The sequence below is a fragment of the Ctenopharyngodon idella genome, chromosome 3 (assembly GCF_019924925.1).
Source record: "Ctenopharyngodon idella isolate HZGC_01 chromosome 3, HZGC01, whole genome shotgun sequence".
Classification (NCBI taxonomy): Eukaryota; Metazoa; Chordata; class Actinopteri; order Cypriniformes; family Xenocyprididae; genus Ctenopharyngodon; species Ctenopharyngodon idella.
In genome coordinates this window covers 34111703-34135464 of record NC_067222.1, presented here as the reverse complement: position 1 = coordinate 34135464, position 23762 = coordinate 34111703, and the positions used below count along the sequence as shown (strand labels likewise).

At 39.3% G+C, this 23762-nt stretch overlaps 1 protein-coding gene and 1 long non-coding RNA gene across 3 annotated transcripts in view; one reads left to right on the top strand and one right to left on the bottom strand.

Annotated features, from left to right (window-relative positions):
• Positions 1 to 23762, bottom strand: part of asic2 (acid-sensing (proton-gated) ion channel 2) — a 368328-nt gene that overhangs the window by 339343 nt on the left and 5223 nt on the right. The window contains exons 1-2 of one of the 2 annotated variants that reach the window (XM_051887447.1): positions 17280 to 17805; positions 15539 to 16170 (exon numbers count right to left, since the gene is read on the bottom strand). In XM_051887447.1, the coding sequence (XP_051743407.1) occupies positions 15539 to 16153 (615 nt within the window). In that variant the 5' untranslated portion in view covers positions 16154 to 16170; positions 17280 to 17805. Of the gene's footprint in view, positions 1 to 15538; positions 16171 to 17279; positions 17806 to 23762 lie in introns of those variants that run through there. The other variant, XM_051887448.1, reaches the window with a different exon arrangement.
• Positions 20296 to 22608, top strand: LOC127509028 (uncharacterized). The gene is made up of 3 exons (XR_007929103.1): positions 20296 to 20692; positions 21670 to 21742; positions 22129 to 22608. It is a non-coding gene; the product is annotated as an uncharacterized LOC127509028 (long non-coding RNA).

Below are 23762 nucleotides of genomic sequence, written 5' to 3'. Positions count from 1 at the left end.
CGGACCAAGCACCACAACACACTTTCACGTCTTATTGCGCTTGAATGGTCGAATACAGACGCAATTATGTCAAAATGCCCATCATGTGGAGTATTCATGTAAACACAGGAGGTTATGTCTCGAGTCAAAGTAAACAGTTGGGTGTAAACCGGATGTGTATCAGTATAATGGATCTGTGCGTTTGGTCTTAAAGTGAGAGCAGCCTAATAAACCTGCTGCTCTATGTCATTAATGTGAATCAAACAAAAGAGAAAATAACTTACTGCTCTTCACTGAATAACTTTTTTTTAGCTTTAATAAGAATAAATGTATATTTAATTCATACAGTGAAGACTATGCAATATTTTTTTTTTTGATTATTAAATTTCTGAACTAATTATAACTACGTTAAACCTATGTTCCCTAAAAAGCTTAGTTTGTTTAATTCTTATTTTATTGTATTTGTCCTACTGTTTCTAATTTGAAATTAGATAAAATAACACAAAATAACTATATTGTGATATATATCAGTATTGTGAAATAAAATTTCTCATATTGTGAAATACGAATTTGGTTATATCGCCCCACCCCTACATGTTAAAGGGTTAGTTCACCCAAAAATGAAAATTCTGTCATTAATTACTCACCTTCATGTCGTTCCACACCCGTAAGACCTTCGTTCATCTTCAGAACACAAATTAAGATATTTTTGATAAAATCCGATGACTCAGTGAGGCCTCCTTTGACAGCAAGACAATTTACACTTTCAAATGCCCAGAAAACATATTTAAAACAGTTCATGTGACTACAGTGGTTCAACCTTAATATTATAAAGCGACAAGAATACTTTTTGTGCTCCAAAAAAAAAAAAAAAAAAAAAAAAAAAAAACGACTTTAACAATATCTAGTGATGGGCGAATTCAAAACACTGCTTCATGAAGCTTCGAAGCTTTATGAATCTTTTTTTCAAATCAGTGGTTCGGAGCGTGTATCAAACTGACAAATTACTTCGATTTCAGTAAAAGAGGCTTAGTTACGTCGTAGAGCTGCACGATTCTGGATAAAATGAGAATCACAATTTTTTGGTTTCAAATAGAAATCACGATTCTCCCACGATTCTGAATATACAACCGAACAAAATAACATGTAATTTACTAGAGGTTCTGACAAAATATAAATTGCTGACTCTAATTGCTGGAAAATGTTTGAATGAATTATTTAAAAAATGGTTTTGAATGAATTCAATGATTCATTAATAAATACTTGTTTCATTGCTAGATGAATCAGTGTTTTTGAACAAATCTTTTGAATGAATGATTCAATGACAAATACATTTTTTAACAGTCAGTTGTCGCCACCTAGTGGAATTAGATGTAATTGATACAACCATTATTTAATGTGCCATGTTCGTTTCAAAAGGTAGTTTGCTGTATTTTGATCGCTATCGTAGACATTGGTGTATAAATACTAACTTAAAACTTATATCTTAGTACTTCTGTAATAATGTGAATATTTGTAACACAGAAATAACTAATGTGTGATTCAAAACGACTCTCTCTGGCTCTGGCAGCACAAACACAGATTTGAACGTTCTGGTATGATTTTGTCAAAGGTTTAATAGATGCGGGAGAATCGTTGTCATTAATAAAGTAGGATCACATGGGTGCTTGAATCGAGATCGCGATCTCTTTACGATTAATCGTGCAGCTCTATTACGTCGTAAGTGTTTTGAAACGTTTCAAAATTTCAATGGTTCACATGACTTTGGCAGCACAAAAAAAATGCAGCCTCCACATCTGTTTTCAGGTTTTCCCACTTAGCTCTCTCCAGCACTGGGAAGCTTTTCTAATATTAACACGGGTCCTAAAGCACTTACCCAGTCATAAAACTTCATTCCAGTGATTTTCTTTTGAGCTCTTTTGTATTGTGTCTCATATCTCTTTCTGCAGTCTTTCTTCAAATCTCCTTCTTGCTCGTTCTCTCTCCTCGACCGTCATACGCCCCCTAATGCTGATTGGCTACACGTTTGTTGATGTCAGCCCGACTAACCTCCAAATAGTGTTTTTAAAATATAGCTTAACCCACCTTTAATTTTAGTATTTTGTAGTTGTGATCAGTTATGAATTGAAACATTTTAGGTGATATAGAGGTAGACCAGGGGCTCCCTTGATGCAAAATTAACATTATGTAGGAAAACCTGCCCACTACATACATATTTTTTTCCACCCTGTTTCATCACTTCTTTCCTATACACTCTCCCAATGTCTTTTCCTTTTCTTTCTCTGCTTATTTTTTGTCTGATTCCAGCAGAAAGACTGTAGGAGTCTGAATTGCCTGTCCACTTGTCTTTCTGTAGAAGGAAAATCTTACAGCTCTTTTCAATCAGTCTCTTTTTCTCGTTTCTGTGAAAAGGCTCTCTGAAGACAGCCAGAAACTACATATTAAGACAACCTCTCTCCTTTTTCCAGTCGCAGGCTATTCTTGGCACATCACGTGAACGTGTTTATTGCCTGACAGCTGCAAATTAAGCACAGTGTGCTGATATAAAAATTGACAATTCAATTTCACCTTGCAATTACACAAGCATGACAAGACTCAGTAGCTCCCTCAAACATAAATAACTAATCTGAATCCATATCTCAGAATAAGAGAGCACAATATGAGGTCCAAAGAAATTAATAAAGCCTTGATTCAACCTTGGCACAACTAAAGTTTCAAAACGTTGCGTAGGAAACATGACAGAACCCAGTGCATGCATGGTTTTATAAGTTCGGACTTTAACAAGGAAAGTTCAACTCACGTCTAACTCATGCCTACTAAACCGCAACTCATTATTCATTTCCCATCCCTAATAACAGCACAGACCTTCTTTAACTACTAACCTACACTAAATAATGCTTCATGGAGCAGTAAAAAAAATCTTTATTTATCACTGTGAAATGTTGAGGAACATTACAATAGGTGGTATAGAGCACAGCAGCATAACAATAATGCTGTTTTATAGAGCTGAGTAAAAACACAATGTAAAAAAACACTTTATACGATGCACTGTGTGCGACAGAGGGCGATCAAGATAAAGCAAGCATGCATTTTTCATGACTATAGCTCTGTGTGTGCTTTATGCCACACTTATCTTTTAAAGGAAGGTGGGAGGACTGTATTTAACTGAGATCTGATCTCCAAAAACTCTAATTTGATCCTGTTTTGTGAGGTGATTAAAGACAAAGAATCATCTAGAAAACAAAAAGAGCGCAGCTGGATCCGTCTACCTCGCCCTTAGGGGACTGATATTCAAGCAAGTTAAGATTTTTACAAAGTGCTTGTTATTCTAAAAGGCCAGCCAAAGGAAATGCTAAACTCAGCTGGATGAACACAATGTGTGTAAAGATATTCCTGAATGGCACATTATCTTCAAATCAGCAGAGATGTGATCATCAAAGCCCAATTAGAGCCCTAATAAACAAACACTAGCACAAACACTAGCATATATTAAACTGACATTACAATGTCGCAGCTAAAAGGGCAAGAGAATGTCTGAAACACATCCGTAGCATTATTTAGAGAATATAACAATTTCAGAGAAATTTCATCTGCCCTATCGTCCCGCTTCTTTACTCTTTATACACTAAAAGCAAAAGCATTTACCAAAAATGCAAGAAATGTCTGTTTTTTAAACATATTCTGATATTCAAACTTCCTGGCTGCTGTTTACTGCTTTATATCCCCTACTGCTTTAATATCTAGTCCCATGAGCAACAGTGGAGTCAAAGTGCTTCTTTCCCTCTTAAACATCTCTCATCTTCTCAGACATGGATTTCTAATATTTAAATGATTATTTCTATCTATTATTATTTAAATCGTACATTAGTGCTGCTATTATAATAGATACTTACTAGTCCTGTTAGTAGTGAAGCTGCTAATTACTGCACATTGTTGTTGTTAGTGCCCTAGTAATTAATTACAGAACTAGTTTACACTTACAAAAAAGTACAGTGATATTATCAGAACGTAATACTGTCATATATACCAAGGTAACTAAATGACTACCACAATCTGCTACTACAATCTGCATTGTAAATAGCACTTTATAAATATAGGTGACTTGACTTGACATGACTACCATATACATGAATTTTGCATGGTCCTAAAACATGTTTCACAATCCTATCTTGATGTTTATGTATGGAGCCTCGCAAATGAAAAAAAATATCGTGGCCATGAATTAGAATTTACGAATCATTCATTTATCATCTTTTTTGGGGGAAAATGTAGAGATGCACCAGTCGATCAGCCATAAATCGGAACCGGATGTTTTTTGCTCCAAACACATGATTGGCAAACGGACATTTTTTGTTTGCGATGCTTGAGATATTGGGAAAAAAAAAAAAGTAATTGGGCGTGGGGGTAATATGCATCCATATATTGCATATTAAAATAGTGTTTATAAGCTCAGTGCTGCTGTGTATACAGCGGTAACCAAGGAAATGCTATATTGCTGCTGTTCCATAAGTGCCACCTACTGTCAGAGAGTGGATTTGCATTTTCATTCAGTCTATCTGCTGTTTTTGTTTTGTGCAGGTGTGTCTTATGTAGAGTAATTTCACAAAGCTAAAGTCAGACCATGCTGTTTTTGGTTTAAATCTAAAAATTACACCGTCTAATTTATTTATAAACAACTGCTCATGCTACATGTGTGTAGGATCTTTGTTTGTATCATGATTAAAATGCAGTGGTTGGTTGCCTCTAATTTCAAATGGTTACAGATGTTTTTTGTTGTTGTTGTTTAAGATTGCGTTTACAAGAAAACGATATGCTTAAAACAGAGAAGTTCATCCTTTGAGTTTTCTGCGGACAGATGACACCACTGTCAAAATGATCCCCATTCGGATCCGCGAAAATGACTACAACCGCTGTATTCTGCCACCAGGCCATTAGATGGCGATGAAACATTATAGACTGAACATGTAATACGATGTGCAAGATGTCATCATTTCCACAGATTTGCGTTTTTGCTGTTTACACGGAGACCATTTTCAAGAACTTGCACTTTTAAACCCGTTTTCAAAAGCTTGTGTTTTCTGCCACCTCAAAACGCTGTTGTTGTGTAAATGAACGGCCAAAATGCATTAAAAGTTTTACGTTTTTAGTTGAAAAGGTGTCGTGTAAATGGCCCCTAAGACCATCTCTGCCTGAGCGCAAATAAACTTGTTTATAATAAATTTGCTTAAACGGAGAAAAAAAAAAACAGCAACCGGTAAAAAATTGGCAATCAGAATATGCCATGGAAAATCATGTTCAGTGCATCCCTAGTAAATTGTGGCCACAGTTTAACTATATTAAAATGAGGGAATGAATTAACACAGCATGGTCATGATTTACCTAAAACAAGAGAACAACATAATCAAACATTGACTTGACATGATTTAACTAAGACAAAGTATAAAAAGAGGCCAGGAATAAATAAGCTATGGGAATAACAAATTCTTAATTCTAATTCTTAATTTCTTAATTCTAAAATATGTAGTTTTTTCCGCATATCATGTATGGGGCTCAAAACTCAGAAATCAGATTTCTCAAAACAATGGTGCCTCCACACCACACATTTCTGTTCCAGAAAAGTTTACTTCCATCTACTAACCCAAATAAATCAAGGCAGCTAGGTGTGTTGGAGTAGGAAGATGGTTATCCAGAAGTAGAAATAAATAACGCTGCACTAAAGAAAGCTCTAACTGAGTGCTTGACAGATAGAAACGCGTACAATTCATTTTAAGGGTGTGGAAAGAGCCGAATCAGTTTGAAATATGCAGTATTTTAAAAGCACAACTATCTATCCCATCCATCTGAAATTATTTGGATGTTTACGTCAGTAAAAACTGAAATGTTCTAAGGTTGGGAAAACAAGCGGAAGACAGAAATGGTTGTTTTTGCGTCCCAAACAGGATTTAGAGAGGCACAGAACAAAAGAAGAGAGAAGTGAGGAAGAGGAGATTAAAAGACACACACTTTCAAAAGTGCTTCTCAAAGCACCAAACAGGAAGATGTCGACTTTGCAGGTGGCTCCTGAGAGCACTAAAACTTTAGACCAAAACCGAGCATTGTAAATCTAGACAAGAGTCTTACCATAGACATAAAAAAAACACCCCAGAGCTTCCTAGCTGGGCTATTTTCATCGGTCCATTTTGCATTGTAAAGCTTTTAAGCCTTTGGCAATTATCTGAGAAGATCAGAATTTAAACTTAAGAACTTAAGTGGAGACTACAACAGTAAGCCCTTGCTCTTGTTATACAAAAAAGTAAAGTCATGGAGTAGTCTGCCAGCTGTTACAACCCAAGGAGTGTGGTAAATACAACTTTTGACACTATACGAAAAGAAAAAAAGCACGTTAAGAAAACAACACATTTTCCCCAACTGACGACAGCATCATGCGGCAGTGAGAGCCCCGGAGCAGGGTCATTGCAGGATGTAAGTGAAAACTCAATACTCATGACATCAGCATACTACAAATGAATCACAGCAGAGAGGAGCGCAGGAGGACACAGAGCTGCATCAAAAATCACAGACAGCGCCACAGGGAATCACTGTGACTCACCACATCTGAAATACACGATCGAAACAGTATAATTACGGAGTATTGTTGTGGTCAATGCACAATCATAGTAAGAATCAAAAAGAGGGAAATATTTACCAACATTACAGAGCAGCGGCTGTCCTCTCTCACGCTCTTTACTGAGGAGCATTGTGGGATGTGAAGGAGCTTTTCTAAGACTTGCAGCTGACTTCAAACTGTATGACTCCATTCTGGCTGTAGACGATAGTGATAGAGGATATTAGAGCTGTTAATGTATCCATATCTGCAGATATTGGATATTTAATTGTTTTTCCCTATTTTTACATCTTCTACATCATAGATTATTACTGTTAAATAGATTTAATATTAAACATTAAAGCCCCCTGTAGTCAATCATTTTAAAGTTAAAGTCATGTGATGTGTGGCCAAGTATGGTTTCCCATACTCGCAATTTGTGCTCTGCATTTCACCCATTCAAGTGCACACACACAGCAGTGAGTATTGAACACACACACACACTGTGAACACACACCCGGAGCAGCGGGCAGTCATTTTTGATGTGGCACCTGGGGAGCGATTGGGGGTTAGGTGCCTTGCTCAAGGGCAGTTCAGTTATGGGTAATGAGAGTGGAAGAGAGTGCTGTTCATTCACTCCCCCCACCTACATTCCCTGCCAGTACTGATATTCGGGTTACAAGTCCGACTCTTAACCATTAGGCCACAACTGCCCATTTTATCCCTTGAAACTCAACTTTGTTCACCAAAATGACATATTTAAACATTTTTTCCTGTGAAAAAAATGTCTTCATGCCTTAAAATAGCTTGAATCTAACTCTACACCCTTGCTTTATTTAGTATATGTGGATCTATGAATATGCGAATTAGCACCGTATCCACTCACTCGCACAAGCTCACTCTGTCAACTTACTGAGGTAAATGCTGCACAATGGTATTGTTTTTTACAACGTCGGACACATAACGGTAATTAAAGGTGGGGTATCCATTTTTTCAACTACACTGTTTGGAAATTAGTCGGGCCGATACCAACAACAAATGTCTAACCAATCAGCATTGGGGGCATATGATGGTCAAGGAAAGAGAACGAGCAAGAGGGAGATTTGAAAGAAAGAAAGAAAAAAAAAAAAAAAACGCAGAAAGAGAAATGAGACAATAAAAAAAGCTCAAAGAATATCACTGGAATGAAGGTTTATGACTGGGCAAGCGCTTAAGGACCTGCGTTAATATTAGAAAAGCTTTCCAACGCTGGAGAGAGCTAAGCGGGAAAACCTGAAAACAGATGCGGAGGCTGCTTTGAATCCGCTGAACATGTGAGTAACACTGGGTTTGAGTGTCATGATTGTCTGGGGCTGCTGTGCTGTTGGCGATTAACAACAAACTCTTGTTTGTATTTACTCTTGTGTACTGAACGTTCATTTTTTGTTCTTCCTTGTCGTTCGTTCATCAACTGTGCTTTATTTTTCGTGAAGCATTTTGTTGCGCATCAGTTGTGATACACAGACACCCACTCGTATTGCGTGTGTAACAGTGGCCAGATAGTGAGAGTTGTGCAGGTAAACCACTGCACGCTGACGACTGCTAATGCGGTGTTTACCATCATTGATAGTGCACTCGCCTCGCATGCGGACGGGCCGAGGTTCAAGACCGACTCGGAGCAGGGTGGTTAGGATTGGAGTGTGCGTTTTGGAGGCGGAGCAATGAAGAGAGGGGTGGGTTTGTTTGGGTTGATTTCAAATATCAACAATGTCCAACAGCGTTGTTGAAAAAATGGATACCCCACCTTTAATATGATTAGGCTTTTGCTTGGCTACGTTATCAAACAGCTAATAATGTGTTGCTAATGTTCCCATTGGCCATGCCAGAGTCAGACAGCTGCCTTCTAACAATCAGTATCCTTACAAATGCTTTGAACAACTCAGAACGTCGGTGGAGAAAGGCATATAGTTCATCATAACGTTGTAATATACTTCATACACCCGCCATACTGCTAAATCTACACAATTTTTCATATCAACAGAAAAATATACCTGGGCTAACCTGGCTTCACTCGAGACTCCCCTGCTTCAGATCAGTCATAGTAATGATATGCAAAAGTCTGCCTGCACGTTGACAGGATTGATTACAAGGTAGTTTGTGACATAAGAAACACCAGCAATTTCAAACCGCGTTTTTGAAACTGTCTTTTTTTCACTGCAGTTTTAAGGAGAAAATACTCAGCAAGGTCGAGTTTTGAATTTGCACATGGTTTGTCTTAAAGCATATTAAAAACACCACATAGACATATAAACAACATTAAAAACGTGATTTTCACCACAGGGGGGGCTTTAATAATTTAATGACACTGTTAAATGTAATCTTCAGCAAATCTCAAAATAAATATTTTTTTCCCTACTGTATATTATAATGTTGTGATTTCTAAATTCACTTGTAGCATTTAAAACAACTGACTTTAGTGTTTTATTTTAATGTATTATGGCAAAATAAATAAAAGTCCTTTATCGGTTATTGGCCATAAAATTAAAATGATCATCAGCTTATCTGTATCGGACAGAATTTTTATATTGTTGCACCACCCCTAGTTGTAATTGTTTAATCAAAATTAGGCTACTTCAATTTGCTTTTGAAAATTTGGACAATTTTTTACCAAGTCACAACTTTTTTTTTTTTTTTCCAGGCAATGCATTTACAGCATTTGTGCAAGAGCTTGACTGGGTTTGCACAGTGTAATTTTAATTTCATATGTAAATGAGGATGTCAGAACGAACACGGACTGGTAAATGTTGAGTCAACGCTGTCATACGCTAAGAAGTGCATCACACAGTGTGACATAAAGGATAGTTGATGTTGCACAGTCTGCCTTGGCTTTTACCCAACAGTGAAATTATTGTCACACTGCCTGTAATTTCACAGAAGTGACAGGAAATGACAGGTTGATGACTGCTTGAATGAAGGCTTGAGTACAGAAAAGGCTATGTTTGTGCAAAGAAAGCACTGAATTAGTACGAAGAAAGTATGTCTTCTTCCACACTTATGGAATCACCATGAGTGTGTCTATATTCTTCAGTGTTGTTAGTCTATCATACATTAGCACTGAATCAGACCACATGCAGGGCATAAGGAAAATGCAGACACAATACACACAATATCCTGTTCACGGTCCGCTCTACATGTGAAGAATTTCATCAGGTCATGCCATACCAGGCTCACTCCTGACTTTGATATCTGCTGCCTACACATGAAGCACTTATCTTTAAAATAGAGGCTATCTTCAAAGTAAAGCAGCATGCACAGCCATTTGATGTCCTGGCTCTCAGAGTGTGATAACACACAGCCTGTTGGTGGACAGAGGGTCATGACAATACAGCAAGGGCAATTCAGTAATATAGACCGGATGTACATTTGACTCATGTGATACTGTATGTTTGCTCTGTCTTTCTCTGAAGATACATAAAGAGAAGCATGAATTTTACAGCTTGACTATACAACTTATAACAATATATGTATTCTTATAATATAGTTATAATTTGCATAGTCATAGTCATAATGTTAAAGTGCCCCTATTATGCCTTTTTTAAGGTTCCTAATATTGTTTTGGGAGTCTCCTACAACAGGTTTACATGCATGCAAGGTCAAAAAAACACTTTCGTTTTCTCATAATATACATTTAATTTCACCTCAGTTCGTAAACAATTCGTTAGAAGCAGTTCAAAGAATCAGTCTCTCTAAACCCCTCCTTTCCGTTAGTCTACACTGCTCTGATTGGTCAGATGGCCCAATCCTTTGTGACTGGTCTACCCATTGCCATAACTGAATGACAGCTATCAATTCGCAAGGCATTGTATACAATGTATGGACAGAAAAGATTTTACCGTATCAATTCGAGCCCGAGTCCGACGATGAAACGTCTGAAGTAGTCGATCAACCAGAAACTGATTCGCAATCACGACTGGAGTAGGACGTTTCTCTATGGTAAGTGTCACCTTAGTTTGCATTATTTATAAGACGTGATAGCAGCATCACTGTTATATTTTATGTAGGTGCACCAGTGGGAACTGTATCAGAATGCCAGGTGAAGCTGAAAACCTCTAACATAAGATAAACATTTATTCCAGATGTGTACAAACTTTTTCGCCATAACTATTAACAAAGTAAAAAATGGCTAAATCATTGTTTGACATTACAGTGAGTGTTCACTGTTTACAGAGAGAATACTTCAATTAGTTAGCGTGGACTAGCATCTTAACATCCTATTACAATACAGATAGAGCTCCACTCTACTGTAATAATAAAAACAGAGGGAAAAAACAGTTTTACAGTTATGTAAGCGAACCGAGCCCAGTTATGTTGTAAACTCCCACGATAGCCGAGCACAAACGTGAATAGCTGATAATGCATTACACTTTGTAAACAAAAGTCGTGCTCCATTTCTTGATTATTACTCCAAGTAATAAGACAGACAAGCTGCATTAATCGACACATTTTTAGACAATATTGGACCCACATCTTAATAGCAGAAGTACAGAAACGTGGGTTAGCCGGTTAGCAGGAGACATACAGACTAGGGTGTACATTACACAACATAACATACAAAACTGCTAACTCTGAACGATCGCTAGAAAATATAAACATCAATTATTAATCATACTTACAGGTTGAGATTCAGAGGAGCAAGCTGATCCAAATAAACTGGTCATTGATCCATATTTTAAGATCAAGCGTTTTGTGAATCCTGCGTTAAACTCGTTTAATTGACTCTGAGTCGACTCTTACTTTTGAGAGACAATAACTTTATGTATGGTGCACTTTCAGATTTAAAACTTTGCAGGATGTTTTCATTCACTTAGAGCTATGCTACACACTACATGAAAGGTAATTTTCAAAAATCCATAATAGGGGCACTTTAATTTACCAATACCAACATTATATGGAAACTCAGATTTTATAAATACTTTTGACAGTATTTTACAGTAAAATTACATGTAATGCAATGTTCAACCATATGTTTTTCTGATAACTTACTGTTAACAGGTTTTTACTGTAGCATTTTGACTTTTTTGTAAATACTACTTTTATTTTTACATTCTAATATTTTTAAATTTACATTTTTTACATTTGAATATTTTTACATTTAATATTTTTACATATTGCATGCATCTCAATGGTGGTTACTTTACATTAAAGGGCGTTATCGTACGAAACAATCACCTGAGCTCTAAATGTCATGTGATTAATCACTCTTCCATGGCAACACTAATTGGATGGATGATGGCACCATAAGAAAGTGCACAGTCCCAAACGCTTACTTAGCACCTGTACTCAATTCAACATTATTAAATACATTTTTCAGAAGTGCAACAGCAGCTCGGCTATTTTTAAGATACTGTAACAAGGTACTTTATCCAAAAAAGTCACATTGTATTGAACACAAGCTAGCTGAAGCAATCATTAAACAAACTCCCCTATAATGTCTCTCTCCCTCTCTCTCTCTCTCCTAAGCAGAAAGTCCGATACATTTGAGCAAAATGGTTTGTTCTGACAGTTCATTTCAATTAACCGGTTCGAAAAAAAGATTTGGGGCCAGAAAGTCCCTGCACGGCATTTTACATCTTTTTTTTTAACTGAAACATCAAGTTAAATATAGAGGTTCATTACTTAGTTATGTAAATTAAAATGTCCCATTAGTTGTATTTATAGTAAACTATTTGATCCAAATAATTGCTTCCACCTTAATTGAGTTCCACACAGTTTTGGTTTGAGATACTGCTAAATATTGCAACATACTTTAATGCAACCTTTAATGACTTCATTTAGGTAGCTACCTTTTGTTAGTAATCTTTGGCATCATTAACTATAACAGCACTATTTAACCAGAAGATACAAAAGCAAGAACACTATAATGCCTGTCTGCTGCAGTGCAAACACTGATTCATACTGTATCATCAATGAAAACAAGAAGAGACAGCTCAAAGCAACAGAAAGCAAGCATAGCGTGTGTGCGAGTTTGTTTATAATGGTCTTGTGTGCGGTTTGAGGCACTGAGAGCACACGTGTAGCGACTGAGGGGGGGATAAACAGACCTCAACCCCTGAGGAGAATAGCAGCACTCCAACGGAGTATCACACCAGCTATCAACCCTCATCATCTCAGCCCTCCTTAGTGTCGAGAAAAACACATTCTTCACACAGCTGCGGCCAGCATTTACATCTCCACTCCACGAAACAAACTAAAGCCATTTTTACCAGTCAGAGAATATACTAGAACGTCCTAATGGTCTTGAAATATTTAGAGCAACAACTAGTCAATTACATTTCTGAAAAACAAATGGCTCTGTCTCACGACCATTTCTTGTTGTCGCAGACATGCTGCTGACAGCTTCAATTTGTAATCAGCAAATAATGCTTTCAAAGATACTTTGAAACAGTTTTGTTTGCGTCTTTTGTGGCTAAAAATGTATTGCGAGGAGCTCAGCGAAAAATGTGCCTGAAGGATCAAGGGAGATGCTGATAATAGATACATAAAAGAGTTGTTTTAATCCGAAATCATTAGCAGACTACATGTAAACAACAGAACGAGATGTGAGCGTCAGTGAATCTCGTGAGGTTCACATAAGGACCACTATTCACAGGGCATGCTTGAGTGGCTGTTTATAAAGTTGCTGCCTGTGAAGAAGGTCTCAGATCAGAGGCTTTTATAAGATTCTGTTTCAGTTAGGATGCAGTTTAAGTAGGTGGCAGACAGAGACAGTAGGTTTTGAGGCAGAGCCAAATGTCTTAAAGGGTTAGTTCACCCAAAAATGAAAATTCTGTCATTAATTACTCACCCTCGTGTCGTTCCAAACCCGTAAGACCTTCGTTCATCTTCAGAACATAAATGAAGATATTTTTGATGAAATCCGAGAGGTTTCTGATCCTCCAGAGAAAGCATTGTAATTACCACATTCAAGGTTCAAAAAAGTAGTAAAGACATCGTTAAAGGGGTCATATAATACCACTTTTACAAGATGTAAAATAAGTCTTTGATGTCCCCAGAGTGTGTATGTGAAGTTTTAGCTCAAAATACCCCACAGATAATTTTTTATAGCATGTTAAATTTTTCACTTTTTGAGGGTGAGCAAAAACGCTCAGTTTGTGTGTGTCCCTTTAAATGCAAATGAGCTGCTGCTCTCAAGAAGAGAGGGGAGTTTCAAGAGCTCGTGTTAGCAGCGCAGATTACCTCAGACTCACTGAAAATGTCAGAAACTGTTCAGCCTTTTATGTTCAAATGAGTCGGACAATGATGGAGAGACTCGAGAAGACGTGACAACATGTAGAATGCAACAGGACACTTCTGAATGGTTAGTTGATGAATTTATGTAGCTGATGTGGAGTTAACTATCTTAAAGTTATTGATTGCATATTCTGTCATGATAATCTATAAATCGCTGTTGTGGGAACTGTTGTAAGATCCTACAGAGCCTGAGAATATATGCTGCATTAAGATGGAACAGGTATAGTTTAGTTTAATTACGGTTATAACTTATGTTGTCATCTTGCTTTTATGACATGCTATCGCATTTGTCACACGTACTGTATTGCAATAACATGGCCTCATCCCTTTGTTGCATGTTCTCGGGAGCAGGGTTTATGTAAATTTTAGAGTTAGTGATGTCACCAACTTGGGAAGAAGCTCGTTGTAGTTCCTACCAGCCGTTTGCTGTAGTCCTTAAACAGAGAATTCTTTAAAAGAAAATATCTCCCTTTGCTTTGAACTTTGAGCGTCGTAACTTTGCAGATGTTGTTTATGCTCAAACAGCAACATCACAGACTAACTAAAGTTAAAAAAGTGAAATCGCAATGAACCACCCCTTTAAAATAGTCAACATGACTACAGTGGTTCAACCTTAATGTTATGAAGCGACGAGAATACTTTTTGTGTGAAAAAACAAAACAAAAGTGATGACTACTCAACTTCTTCTCTTCCCTGTCATTCTCCTATGCTGTTTACGTTGTACAGATAGTGCAGGCTTTTGGGTTCTATGTCTGAACGCCAACTCAGTTTTGGCCAACGCTGTTCACGTGAGCAGCACAAAGCAGCGTGTGATGCTGAAGCTGGAGCCGGCCATTAATGAGTCGGCGTTCTGACGTAGAACATGGAAGTGCTGCACTGTGTCTACAACATAAACAGCTTAGGAGAATAAAGTCCTTATTTTTGTTTTGTTTTGTTTTTTGCGCACAAAAAGTATTCTCATCGCTTCATAACATTAAGGTTGAACCACTGCAGTCACGTCAACTATTTTAACGATGTCTTTACTATTTTTCTGGACCTTGAATATGGTAATTACGTTGCTTACTCTTGTAGATCAGAAACCTCTCGGATTTCATCAAAAATATCTTAATTTGTGTTCCAAAGATGAACGAAGGTCTCATGGGTTTGGGACGACATGAGGGTGAATATTTAATGACAGAATTTTCATTTTTGGGTGAACTAACCCTTTAAACCCTAAAACAAGCATAGTTTTTGGAGAAAGTCCTAAAATATCTGTTAAAAAAGTTAAAAATTTACTGAGGTAGAATCTATTCTGAATCCTTGAAGTACTTGGCAAGAGGCACATTAAATCCTAGGAATTCAACACATAATTAATCAGCCCGTCACATTTCATAAACATTACAAGAACAGAATCACAGTCAAGGTGAAAACAGCTGCACCTTCAGAATGAAAGCTAGCTTTTCCAGACACACACAGAGTCTGAGAGTAGCTTAATGGAGCAGTAAAACTCTTCAGACCACAGCTTAGCATCCAGAACTACACCATCAGCAAGAATCAATATAATTTCTTTACAAACCTATGAAACAGCTCAACAACAAGGGTAATCTTTAGAGCTAACAACACTGAGCCCATAACGCTTTAGTCCAAAGCAGTGAAACACACTTCTTCCGAGTCTATTGATCGCTAAAAAAAAATACCTTGTGAAAGAAACATATTGCAAACACTCACCGTTTTGAAGTCCTGGTGGCTGCACTCCTGGCCCTGGAAGCGGCAGTAGAGCATCATCTCCTTCAGGTCGTGACCCACTCGTTCAGTGAACTCCCGCATGCTGAAGGGCTTTGGCCGGTAGTTAGTGAAGTTGGATTTCTCTGTGAGAAATGCCAGCACGTGAGGCTCAGCCAGGTGTGGCTCGGGGATCTGCAGGTGCACGTCCAGCAGGGCCAACAGTTCCCCGGCATGGTAGAGGTCATTCTGCGTGAGACGTGTGAAACGGTAGGCGTTCAAATTACAGACGGTGACGGCGGGGAAGACAAGGCTGCCAGAAACCACAGCATCCACGCTGGTGACGTGGGGGTAGGAGAGGAAATAGGCCAGCCGCTCGGCACTCTCCAGAGCCAGTAGGACTAGGCTGGCCAGCAAGGCCACGCTCCAGAGCAGACGGCGAGAAGTGGAGCGGTAAGAGGAGGACGAGGAGGAGGAAGAGTAGGGGAAGATGAAACGCAAACCATGCAGGGTGCTTCGGTGGGCAAAGGACTGCCAGGACGAGGGGCCTCCCAGGCTCCCCATCCCTCCGCTCTCTGTCTCACGACTGACCTCACTTCCACAGCCCTCCTTCAGGTCCATGGCTGACACGCACACACCTGCGGGGAGATCAGCACATAGTGATTGTCAGCTTAAGCCCAGGCACCTTCTGGCATCTGATTCTGGCTATATTTCACTACATTAGAGTTTCAGAAACGCATCAATAATATATCATGAAATACAGTGTCTTTCTTGAAGCGGCGGGTTTGATGCAAACATGAAGAGACACTGTGACACTGTAAGGCTTTATGAAAAAACATAAAACTGAATGTAGACACCAGTGAGAGAGAGGATTTATGTAACATGAACCCTACTGACCAAAGAAACTGTGACAGTTTTAGACAGATGAAAAAGGAAAACAGAAAAATGAAAGATAGGAAAGGAAGAAAGGAAAGTGAAAAACAGAAAAGATGGTGAAAGAGATGAAAAATTACAAGGAAGGAAGGAACAGAAAGAAACATGACAAGGAAAGAATGATGGAATGAGAAAGAAGAATGGGAGGAAAGAAGGAGAAAGAAATCAAAGAATGAAGGAAGAAAGAAAAAATCAACACTAGCACAGAGACAAATCATGTTACACACACCCCCTGAAACCATAGTCAAACTGTCTCCTGTCCAATCAGAGAAAGCAACACATACAGAGAGAGAAAGACAGGGTCCATTGAACACTAGTAGTCAGAGCTGCTCCTACAAATAAATATCAGGCTGGACCAGAGATCACACACATCACAGAGCACTGAAGGAAGAACAGATCTTGCTCCATATTAAGCAGTGTGAGAGGGTGGCAATGGAGTGGAAGATGCTGCCCAAGGGTTTCCCTCCGTCTGTCTCTCCACCCACTCCATCACTTCAGCCCCTCCACAACCCAGGATCCTCCCTCTCTACGCAATCGCCCTCCACCATTTCCTTATTTCACTTCAACTTTCTCCCACTTGTTTAAGAAATGTTTTGAAAGTGCCCAGAGCAAATACAGTAAAGATTTCCAAAAGAGTTTGGCAATATCGTATTAGGCGACTTACAGACATGTCAATAAAGCTAATTGAACTGCAATTGAATAATAAATAAAATATTACATGGAGCTTAATAATCCCATCCCCCATAAACAAATTCATGCACGTGCACACACATACACACACGGTCACTGGACATCCAATGGCAATTCTAAGCACCTCACGTGCAGCCTAACGACACAACATCCAGCCGTACATGAGTGTGTGTGTGTGTGTGTAAGAGAGAGAGAGAGAGAGAGAGAGAGAGAGAGAGAGAGAGAGAGAGAGAGAGAGAGAGAGAGGCGGGTCAGAGCGGGCCGGAGAAGATGTTGTCGTTGATCCTGAGTCGACTGAATGTGTGAGCGCGATCTTCTCCCAGTCGCGCGCTTCCCGCGCTAGTCCAGCCAGACCATCGCGCGCCCGGCGCTTCCGCTCCTCTTCTCGCCGAATCCAAGCAAAAGACCGCTGAGCCGGTACAGATGTGAGCTACACGCACACATTCACATGTAAAAACCCAAACTGAGGTAGGGAGAGAGAGGGGGCTCGTTCGCTCTTGCTCTTCGCGAGACACTGTGCAGTCTTCCCTCTCTCGCGCTCGCTTTTCTCTCCTCTCCTCCCGCGTGCGTTCATACTCCACTCCTCTTCTCTCCGCTTAGAGCGTGATGGATGGACACAAGAAGCAGATTGTGGGTAAAAGCAGGAACGGAGAGACTTGAAAGAATCAAATACGAAAACGGGGAGAGGAGGGGAACACACAGAGCGAGAAAGAGAGAAAAGAGGGAGTGATGACAGATACTGTATTTGGTGCCCGGCGGGCGACTATCATCACATTGAAAATGTGTAATAGAAACTGTGTGAGGCATCTTTAAGTTTAATGCTTGCGTCTGCACAACATTCAAGGCACAAACACTTGAGGGAGGGGGACTGAGAAAAGCAATAAGACTGAAAGAGATAGATAAGGAAAAGAGAGATATAAAAAGAGGGATAGAGAGAGAGATGCTACAAGTGTGTGTTGTAATGCAAGCAGACAGGACAAAAGAGAGAGAGGGGGAGAGCGCAGGGACTGTGAGATGAAAAATAAGATGACAGCAAGAGCTGAATTTGGAGGAAAGTAAGGATTTGCCAGAAGGGGATAAAAATAAAATTTAAATGGATGAGAGCAGCTGGTGAAAAATTTGATATATAAAAAAATATGTCATTCCTCCATCTCTGAGCGCCACTGTAGAAGATCATTCTACAATACTTTTCGCATTTATTTCTCCTTCCATTTCTCCTCCTGACAGTCATGTAGTGCGACTCTTCAGAAATGACATCGTCTACGCCACGTTTTTCACGGCTCATCTGGCGGGAAACGCCACACCGCATTAAGACAGCAGAGCCTGAGGAACTGGATGGCTACTTGAGCTCCCTTCACCTCTCATAAACCTCCCCAGATCAAGCAGACAAGAAAGAAAGAAGCTTGTTTTATCTTTCACAACCGACCGTAAACATCTTTCTCAGTTTTTTTTTGTTTTTTTTTTGGGTTAGGTGAGGTGGAGAAAATGTTCCTCTCTATTTCATTGCCCTTGACACCTATTTCATTCTCCCTCTCTCTCCCTCATCGGTCTCTCTGCCGCACACTTTCATTCCCTCATTCCAGTTCCCTGATTTCCTCATCTGTTTCAGCCCTGGGTACGCAGATGTGAGGAACAGAGAGGGGGAACAAGCAAAGAGGTAATTTATGAACCTCTGCAAATACATTTACACAAAACGGGTGCACGGGACACACACACACACAGCTCTGATTCTAAGTGTGCAAAGCGTTTGGCACACAGATCAATAGGTGAGGCTGGAACTTTATACTGGATTTCTGACATCCTGTAATGACACAAGCTCGACCAAAACCATTTGGAAGAGTAAAGGGCATACGAGACACACGGTCATGACCTGACAGAAAAATACATACTGCCTGAAGCATCATGCCCACTCACCCGAATTAATATCAAATGCAACTTAAAAAAAAAAAAAAATTATTGGTATCTTTGAGAAATGAGCATACACAGTTATTGTAGGTAAAAAAAGAAATGGTGTACACAACCATCTGAAAATTTGTTTTAATGTTGAAAAAAAAAGTCTCTCATATTCAGCAAGGCATCATTTATTTGATAAATAATGCTGTAAAAACAGTAATATTGTGAAATATTATTACAATAACTGTGATGCCAAAGCAGCCATTACACCAGTCTTCAGTGTCACATGATCCATCAGAAATTCTACAGTCATGGACAAAGGTTTTGTCAGTGACACTTTTTTTTTGAGAGAGAGAGAGAGAGAGAGTTTGCTGCTTTCAGTAGGCCCTATTTGTCAATTATTTTTTCCATGTTTCTATGGTCTACTGGAAAACAATGATATGAATTTCATACATTTTAAAGGCTTTTATTGGCCAAAACATTTAATATAAGCAAAGAGTCCATATTCACAGTTCTTCGTAACCTCTACAAGTGACTCTGGCATGCTGGATATCTACTTCTGGGCCAAATCCTGACTGATGGTGATCCGTTCTTGCCTTATTAAGGCAGGAACACACCAAGCCTACGCCGACGAACTAGTGGCGACGAAAGCAGACTGCGGGGTTGGCTCACGTCGGCAGCGTCTGGGTCCAAAGTTGCCCTGACACACCAAACCAATGCTCGACAGCTGACGGCCAAGTAGCACGTCCATTCTGCACCCTCGTAAGATGAAATGCCTTTCCGTACCAGCAGGTGGCAGTAGCTGAACTGCCAATCAGAATGATCAGATGGCCCGACGGACTCCGACGCCGACAAAGCCACTGAAGCAAGCCTGCAACCTTTAGCCAAAAAAGCGTAACGGCTAATGCTAATGCTGGCGGTACGCAGGGAAGGAGTTTTGAACGGCGGACACTGATGTCACTGCCATTACACAATAGGCTGAGAGGTGCCGCACGTGATTAAGTTAGCCATTACGCTTTCTCCAATGGTAAGAGATACAGACCCTCTCATCTCTTAGCCCGGATTTTATATCTAATTAAACATATAATTACAATATACTTAAAATATTTAAGTTTGATTGCATTACTTATAAAATATAAGTATATTTGACTAATTTGTGGATATAATTTGAATGTGTTAATAAATTTAAGTTAAATGCACTTAAATTATGAAGTTTTTCTCCTGACCACGCCTCCTACACACTGGTTTGGGCAGGTAATGACGCCATTTTGTCGTGGTGTGTGTGAATTCAAGGAGCTGTTGATGAGAAGTTGGAACATTTGTTTTGGCAAGTTCTACAGACATTTTTTCCAAAACATTTACCTTTTTATCGTTTCTTTGTTTCCCCCGAGAGACTGTTTGAGCAGTGAAAATCATTGTTTGTTTAAACGACGGAACATTTTTCTCCGGTTAGCTAGTGTTTTCGCTTGCGTGCGGTGGACATCACCGTGCATGAACCCCTGATCGGCGCACTTTATTTCGTCTTTTCCCTTCTATTGTTTCTTTTTCACTCGAGGAGCTGTTGTTGGGCGTGTAAACTTTGTTTGAACCTCTGGCCGTCGCCGAACACCACGGCCGCGCTTCAGAGGATGAAGCGCGAAAATGGTGAGTGCAATAATTTAACGACCGTGTTTTATTTCAACACGGCTATTGATTGAATGAGTAAGTTAAAGTTAATTAACGAGCTGAAAACAAAAACGGATGGATATACTCCTGTTTTATCTAGGTTCATAGCTCTCTTAAAGGATTAGTTCACTTTTAAATAAACTTTTGCTGATAGTTTACTCACCCCCATGGCATCCAAGATGTCCATGTCTTTCTTTCTTCAGTCGAAAAAAAAAAAGGTTTTTGATGAAAGCATTCCAGGATTTTTCTCCATATAATGGACTTCAATGGACACCAAACGGTTCAAGATCCAAATGACAGTTTCAGTGTAGCTTCAAGGGGCTTTAAACGATACCAGACGACGAATAAGGGTCTTATCTAGCGAAACGATCGGTCATTTTCGAAAAAAAATACAACTGTATATGCTGTTCGCCTTCTAAGTGCCTCCGCCAAAACCGCATTTTTGTATTCTCCAAAAAAGTTTACGCTGTATGTCCTACGCCTTCCCTATTCAACTTACGGAAAAAAATGTAACTGGCGCTGCGTTCGTTCCGTAAGTTGAATAGGGAAGGCGTAGGACATACAGCGTAAGGAGAATACAAAAATGCGGTTTTGGCGGAGGCACTTAGAAGGCGAACTTTTTTTATATAAATCATATACAGTTGTATTTTTTTCGAAAATGACCGATCGTTTCGCTAGATAAGACCCTTATTCCTCGTCTGGTATCGTTTAAAGCCCTTTGAAGCTGCAATGAAACTGTCATTTGGACCTTGAACCGTTTGGTGTCCATTGAAGTCCATTACATAGAGCCTTCACACCAAAACTCCAGATCAGCTGTATGTCATGTGGGTTTACTGAGACCTGTTCTGAGGCTGATTATTTTATTAATCTGCATACTGCACAGTGCACAATTACATGTAAACCATAAAGTCAGGTGCCATTATCAAGACTTTAACTTTAATGTTTGCTTCTCACAGAAAAGTTGTCAATGACGAGCCTGACATCAGCCTGATGATATTTCAATGGCCTGCTCTTTCTACAGTAAACCAGGTATGTATAGGTGCATTCACGCCATGTCGTAATTACCATAATTATGAGATTCCAGCTTGTAAAAAGCGTTCACATTCTCGTAGAACTTGTAATTGTAATAAACCTGTAAACTGGGAATTTTTGGGGAGCTCCTACTTGTACCAGATGGCCACTGTACCACCTGACTGCTGCGGATTAATTTAGTTGATAGGGTTGCCATAGAAATGCATAATTCACAGTACAAGGATGTTAACAGCTCTGAGTAGAACGTCAAATATTGTCATCTCGGAATTATGATAATTACGACATGGCGTGAACACAGCATATGACAGAGTATTTGACAACAGCATTATCTGACGCATTATTATATGATAAAGTCTTTGTCGATCTTTTTCTTCCTCTGCTAGGTTGCAGCTGACAAGGACTCATACAGGCAAACTCCAGTGAGAATCTTCTGTGTTGATCTATAAAGTGCTCAGCTAAACCCATATAGAGCGAGGATCGTCTTAGAAGGATGTTTGGTAATGGATGAACTGACCAACCTCAGGACTTCTGTGTCCTTTTTTCTGACTGATTTATGTCCTGCACCTGGACTACCCTAACTGTATGAAAAATACTTTATATTTTTTTCAGCAGGTAATGCTCAACCTAGGAAAATGTGAGCTGGCACCTAAAATTGAATACTGCCAATATTGTGAACTCAGGAGTGTAAACAGACCATATAGTTTTGATGCAATTTGTTGTGATTCTGAGATAGACTATTCATGTGCTTAACAATAAGCTGATTTGTTAAAACTAGGTTTTTTCATGTTTTATAAGGAAAATGTTTTCAGGACATGACATTTTGTTGCATTTGGAACTGAATTAAAATAAAACATAAAATTGAATGAATGTACCTTTATTTGCTTTTTTTTCTTAATTTTGTAGTAAAATAAAAGTTTATAAATTAACTTGCTTAGTACATTGGACTTAAATATACTATGAATAACTAAAAAGTAATATTACAAAACATTTTAAGTTAAATGAACTCGAATTAAGTTCACATTACTTAATTTTTTTTAGGGCAACCAGTTTCCTCAAATTTTTTAAGTAAATTCAACTTATCCGGGCTAACAGTGAATATATAATCTCTGACGCCGATTCAACATGTCGCATCAGCCGAAAAAAAACCGGTGCGGAACACACTGAGAAAACTTAGTCGGCCGACAAACAAAAACTGCCCGACGGCCGACCGTTGGCTTGGTGTGTTCCTACCTTTAGTGCTCGGAGTTGATCACAGTTTGTGGGATTCTGCTTGTCCACTCGTCTTTTGAGGATTGACCACAGGTTCTCTATGGGATTAAGATCCGAGGAGTTGCCTGGCCACAGATCCAAAATTTCAATGTAATGATCTTCAAGCCACTTCATTATCACCATTGCCCTGTGACGAGCTTCATCATGCTGGAAAAGGCATGGATCATCACCAAATTGCTCCTGGATTGTTGGGAGATGTTGCTCTTGCAGGATGTTTTGATACTTTTCTTTATTCATAGCAGTGGTTTTGGGCAGAATTGTGAGAGTGCCACTCCCTTGCTGATGAAAAGCAGCCCCACACATGGATGCTTCACTGTTGGTATGACACAGGACTCATGGTAGTGTTCACCTTCTCTTCTCCAGACAATCGATTTTCCAGATGTCTCAAACAGTCAGAAGGGGGCTTCATCAGAGAAAATAACCAGTTTTCTGCTGTTCAATCCTTGTACTTGCTGCAGAACTTCAGTCTGTACTTGATGTTTTTCTCTGAGAGAAAGTGCCTTTTTTGCTGCCCTTCTTGACACCAGGCCATTGTCCAAAAGTCTTAGCCTCACTGTGCGTGCAGATTCACTCACTCTACTGAGCAGCTCTGCACTGCTGGTGACACGATTCTGTAGCCGACTCCTCAGGAGGAGACCGTCCTGACACTTGCTGGACACTCTGGGACTTCCTGAAGCTTTCTTCAGCGCAGTTGAACCTCTCTCCTTTAAGTTCTTGATGATCCAGTAAAAGCATAGTTCAAGTGCAG